At 35.2% G+C, this 6,439-nt stretch overlaps 1 protein-coding gene across 3 annotated transcripts in view; it reads left to right on the forward strand.

Moving 5' to 3' along the window:
* The window catches only part of LOC121383267 (B-cell linker protein-like), a 73,065-nt gene extending 67,101 nt beyond the window's left edge, over window positions 1-5,964 (forward strand). For 2 of the 3 annotated variants that reach the window (XM_041513180.1, XM_041513181.1), the window contains 2 exons: window positions 2,587-2,736; window positions 5,265-5,962. In XM_041513180.1, coding sequence (XP_041369114.1) covers window positions 2,587-2,736; window positions 5,265-5,372 — 258 coding nt within the window. In that variant the 3' untranslated portion in view covers window positions 5,373-5,962. Of the gene's footprint in view, window positions 1-2,586; window positions 2,737-5,264 lie in introns of all 3 variants that reach the window. The other variant, XM_041513182.1, reaches the window with a different exon arrangement.
* Window positions 5,965-6,439: the final 475 nt, after the last annotated feature.

The raw sequence follows: 6,439 nt of genomic DNA on the forward strand, positions 1-6,439 counted from the left end.
ATAAACAAAGTTTTATTTTATTACATCAGTGGTGATATATCCACTATAAAATGAATGAAAACAAAAAGCAAATCCTTCGATGGAAAAAGTTTAAAATTTGTTTTGTTTAACGACACCACTGGAGCACATTGATTTATTAATCATCGGCTATTGGATGTCAAAATCCTCCTTTGATGGAAGATAACACAGAGTAATGGAGAATGTATGAGAAAGTGTGGATCTGTCAAAAATAATTCATGTGCTCCATAGGGGTGAGATAATAAATATTTTTAAAACCATTTGTATCCACGCAAGAAATAAAACTTAGATGGTTCCAATATAGAATACTTCATAGAATATTAACTACTAATAGTTTCGCATATAAATTAAAATTAATTGACAGTGAAATGTGTATGTTTTGTCATGAAGGAAAAGAATCTATAGTGCATTTATTTTAGGAATGTAAAATTGTTCAGAACTTTTGGAATGATTATTTAAATTGGTTATCAAACTCATGTAAGCATATATGTAATTTAAAGCTTTCTCTTGGAGCTAGTGATATTTGGATGTAAAGATAATATTCCAGTTAAATATTATACACTTCCAAAACGAAGCTAAACAAAGATATAAAGTAGAAAAATGTATTTATCTTAGTAAGAACAATCTTAATAAATTCTTCACCAAGTGGTCAGTGTATTCTCACTTTGAACAGACCTAATTGTGGAGAGGGGGTGGGGGTGGGGTGAGGTGGGGTTTGCAAGCCAGTACCCTAAATTATTATATATATTGTTTTATTATTTTTATGTACACAACCCTTGTTTTGTCCTTGGCATGAGTTGTTCTAATTGTAAACAAGGGGCTGGCAATAAAACTTGTAAACAAACAAACAAACAAAGAATTTTTTTTTTTTTAGGAATCCAAAATTTTTAATTGCATTCTGATTAATAAATATTAAATGTTACTATAATTTTGATATTTTTAATGAAAGTATTGCATAACAAGGAATATTAGCAAAACCATTAAAGTGACAGAGTAGCTAGTTTTTAAACACTCGAGTGGTTTTTTCTCTATTAGAGCCATTTTTGATAATTGACATCAGGCATTACATCAGATTTTATTAGATTTTTATTTTATTGTTTAGGTTATCCATTTCCATACATCTGAAGTCTTTCTGGTCATCCTGGTGTATCATGAAATACATTTTTCATATTTTTAGTGACAAGCTCTAGTAAATATTTTAAGGGTATTTCCCCTCTTTATTTCACTATCGTAACTTTATCCAAATACATTTTAAGGTTTATAGATTAACCAAATTTAGTGTCCATTAATTTTCCCCGAATTGAAACAAGAGTGATCCTTTCTGTCAGTAAAACTTCATCCGTGGATGGATGGCATTTTTAGTCTGATGCATGTGTTAAATGTGTAATGATTGCCGATTTAGCATTCAGCTCATATCTTCATTGTATTTTATCATAGATTACTATCACTAGTATTAGATCAGATACTTTTCATACCCATTCAGTGAGCTAAAGCTCTGCAAAAGTTTATAAAATCCGAGTTCAGTCAGTTGTGGGTTTAAATTATTTCCAACCTTACAGCCTTGATCACATCAGGTGAGACGATTCAAATGGATGGTTGCGCCGCGTCGTGAGCCACGATCAAATTTAGGCCAACTAAAAATCATTTGCAGACAACTGATTTTTCAATACACACTACACAACGCAACTCGACCTACAGTTACAACAATACTATGGCATCAAAGGATTTATAAAAATTAAATTAACTACATTTTAGTATATATTTTATATTACATAGTGTACAAGATGTTTGTTTTTTTATGACTGAAATGCCAAAACTTGGCAAACACATAATATTGAAATTGGTGAAAGATTGGCACATTTTTGGACAACAGAAATAGGAACCCATACATGCAGGGCCAGTGATGGTTCTAAAATTGATCTGGGCCCGTGCATATAAAACTCTTAGAGTCCAGACTCAATCTCAAATGACGTCACATGCATACAGTTTGTATGGCTTTGTCATGACTCAGACTCTATTAGAGTCTCGACCGGCCTCGGTGGCGTCGTGGCAGGCCATCGGTCTACATGCTGGTAGGTACTGGGTTCGGATCCCAGTCGAGGCATGGAATTTTTAATCCAGATACCGACTCCAAACCCTGAGTGAGTGCTCCGCAAGGCTCAATGGATAGGTGTAAACCACTTGCACCGACCAGTGATCCATAACTGGTTCAACAAAGGCCATGGTTTGTGCTATCCTGCCTGTGGGAAGCGCAAATAAAAGATCCCTTGCTGCTAATCGGAAGAGTAGCCCATGTAGTGGCGACAGCGGGTTTCCTCTCAAAATCTGTGTGGTCCTTAACCATATGTCTGACGCCATATAATCGTAAATAAAATGTGTTGAGTGCATCGTTAAATAAAACATTTCTTTCTTTCTATTAGAGTCTCGAGTCTTGACTCTAAAAGTTTTACAAGCACCAGACCTGTTCTGCTGTCAGTCGATGCACTTAGAATATTTTATATCTATTTTAAATTAGTGATTGGCAAAGAAAGGATTTGGACAACATTTATATTAATTTTTTTATTTCAGGATGGATCATTTCTGGTTCGTGACAGCAAAAAGTCTCCTGATCAGCCGTACACACTGGTGTTACTTTATAACAACACTGTGAAGAATCTGAAAGTACGATTGAGAAAAGATAATAAAATAGCTTTGGGTGAAGAGAAAAAGGATGAAATTGTGAGTTGTCTCCCTTTGCACATTGCAGAATTTTAAAATTTGTGGTTAAGCCATCGAACATAAGGCTGGTAGTAGGTACAGGGTTTTCGCAGCCTGGTACCGGCCGGCTCCCACCCAGAGCGAGTTTTAACGACTCGATGGGTAGGTGTAAGACCACTACACCCTCTTCTCTCTCACTAACCACTAACAACTAACCTACTGTCCAGGACAGACATCCCATATAGCTGAGGTGTGTGCCCAGGACAGCGTGCTTGAACCTTAATTGGATATAAGCACGGAAATAAGTTGAAATTAATTTTTTTTTTTTTTTTTTAATTGTTCACCTAATAAATGATGTGTGAAAAATGTTTCTGTAATCCAGTTGTATACATGTAGGTGCGGTGTAGAGTGCTCGCCTGAGGTGCAGTGGGTGATAGGATCGACTGTCTTTGGTGGACTCGACCAAAGTTAAAAAACCCATTTTTTAATGATTAATGACACTACTGGAACACCTTGATTAATTAATCATCGGTTATTGGATGACAGACATTTGATAATTCTGACTCGTAGTCTTCAGAGGAAACCCGCTACATTTTTGCATTACCAGCAAGGGATCTTTTATACACACTTTCCTACAGACAAGACAGCACATACCATAGCCTTTCATATACCAGTCCACTGATTGGGATGGACAGGCCTCGGTGGCATCGTGGTTAGGCCATCGGTCTACAGGCTGGTAGGTACTTGGTTTGGATCCCAGTCGAGGCATGGGATTTTTAATCTGACTAATACTGACTCCAAACCCTGAGTGAGTGCTCCGCAAGGCTCAATGGGTAGGTGTAAACCACTTGCACCGACCAGTGATCCATAACTGGTTTAACAAAGGCCATGGTTTGTAGGAAGCGCAAATAAAAGATCCCTTGCTGCTAATCGGAAAGAGTAGCCCATGTAGTGGCGACAGGTTTCCTATCAAAATCTGTGTGGTCCTTAACCATATGTCTGACGCCATATAATTGTAAATAAAATGTGTTGAGTACGTCGTTAAATAAAACATTTCTTTCTTTGGTTGGGATGGGTGGGATGGGGAATTAATGGGTCTACTGAGAGGGTTTAAGTTGTTCTTATGACCTAAGCACATCAAGTTAGGACTGCAAACGGAGCTAAATCCCACCCTCATCTCAACCTGTGCCTCACTACCGAACGTTGTGGTATGTACTGTTCTGTCTGTGGATTGATGCCTTCATTGAGCCCATTGCACTATTTCGGGTTCTAGCCAGTCCACCATCATTGGTATATCAAAGGTTGTTTAATGTTCTATCTTGTCTGTGGGATCGTGCATATAAAAGATCCCTTGCTACTACTAAGAAAAAGTAACAGGTTTCCTCTCTAAGACTGTATGTCAAAATTACCAAATTGTTAACATCCAACAGCCAATGATTAATAAATCAATGTGGTCTAGTGGTTTTGTTAAATAAAACAAACTATTATATGTAAAAATTACCAAATTGTTGACATCCAATAGCCGATGATTAATAAATCAATGTGGTCTAGTGGTGTCGTTAAATAAAACAAACTATTATATGTAAAAATTACCAAATTGTTGACATCCAATAGCCGATGATTAATAAATCAATGTGGTCTAGTGGTGTCGTTAAATAAAACAAACTATTATATGTAAAAATTACCAAATTGTTGACATCCAATAGCCGATGATTAATAAATCAATGTGGTCTAGTGGTGTCGTTAAATAAAACAAACTATTATATGTAAAAATTACCAAATTGTTGACATCCAATAGCCGATGATTAATAAATCAATGTGGTCTAGTGGTGTCGTTAAATAAAACAAACTATTATATGTAAAAATGACCAAATTGTTGACATCCAATAGCCGATGATTAATAAATCAATGTGGTCTAGTGGTTTTGTTAAATAAAACAAACTATTATATGTAAAAATTACCAAATTGTTGACATCCAATAGCCGATGATTAATAAATCAATGTGGTCTAGTGGTGTCGTTAAAAAAACAAACTCAATGTGACATCCAATAGCCGATGATTAATAAATCAATGTGGTCTAGTGGTGTCGTTAAATAAAACAAACTATTATATGTAAAAATTACCAAATTGTTGACATCCAATAGCCGATGATTAATAAATCAATGTGGTCTAGTGGTGTCGTTAAATAAAACAAACTATTATATGTAAAAATTACCAAATTGTTGACATCCAATAGCCGATGATTAATAAATCAATGTGGTCTAGTGGTGTCGTTAAATAAAACAAACTATTATATGTAAAAATGACCAAATTGTTGACACCCAATAGCCGATGATTAATAAATCAATGTCCTCTAGTGGTGGTGTTAAACAAAACAATATTTAACTTTGTTGTGTCTATGAGAAAATGAATATAAAAATCCTAGGTTTACTTTTTGGTAAGAGATGTTAGTAGTATTTTGTTTTTGTTTTTCTATTTTTTCATGCATCATTTTAAAAATGTATTCTTTCATTCATTTAATGATTTAGGCAATATGTGTTATTTTTCAGAATTTTAAAGATGTCATTGAGATGGTGGAACACCACAAGAAGAATGAGGTCATCCTCATTAAGGAGAACGCCAAAGTAAAGCTCCTGAAAACACCACCAAAATTTTAAAACTGATCTAATTAATCACAGAGGTCTCAGTTTACAAAACCTGTTTTTGACTTGCTTGGGTGCAACTACATGTATTTACAATATTTAAACACTTATGCTTAAACAAAAATAATGGGAGAAAAAAAAAGGCTTCGTAAATGTGTCTTTTAGAGATTAGAATTTGCTCTAATATCATTTAAAGGAAGCTAGCTCTGACTTGACAGACCCATCGGAACATTACTTTCCGTGTGTACTGCGAACACCAGTTGGCCCCAGATTGATTTATCTCTTGCTATACCCATGTTTTCGATTGATTTCATTGGTGTTATGCACCAGCATTGCCGGTTGTAATCAAATGTATTTTGATAGATTTTGGTGCAACAGAATGAAAAAACCCCAACAAAACAAATTGTGTTGGACCAGCCAGTCACTGGTTTGAAAAAGCTACATAAAGACATTGCAGTTGAAGATTGGGGTGGGGGTGGGGGGAGGAGAGGGTTGGGGAGATGTCTACCTGTAAATATATGTATTAAAGGGACAGATCCTAGTTTTTAAACACTGAGGCATATTTTTCACCTAGACCCTAGTTTCAACCCATAACAATGGACACTAAGTTTGGTTAATTTACAAACCTGTAACAACTTTGGATACAATAGAGTCTGTGACGTTGAAATACCCTTAAAAATAGACTAAAACGCGACTCAATAATCATTACTTCTAAGATGCATGTGCATTTTTTAAAATATGAAAAATGCATTTTGTGGTATTAGAAATACCAGGATGACCAGAAACACTTCGGTTGTACGGAAATGGATTATCTAAACAAGATATAAGTAATGTTTGATTTCAGTGATCATAAACGGCTCTAATAGTGAAAAATATGCCTAAGTGTTTAAAAACTAGGGTCTGTCCCTTTAAAGAAATATATAGATATATATATTTAGTTGTGGTCTTGGTCCAGTTTTGTTTGCTGTTTGACAAAATCGGCACTCTCTGAATGGTTATAATTCATTTGCTCAGTGATTTGTAATGTGTTGTACATATATTAATGTGATCTGAAAGGACGTCTAGGACCTTTCAGTGAAACT

The sequence above is a fragment of the Gigantopelta aegis genome, chromosome 10 (assembly GCF_016097555.1).
Source record: "Gigantopelta aegis isolate Gae_Host chromosome 10, Gae_host_genome, whole genome shotgun sequence".
Taxonomy (NCBI): domain Eukaryota; kingdom Metazoa; phylum Mollusca; class Gastropoda; order Neomphalida; family Peltospiridae; genus Gigantopelta; species Gigantopelta aegis.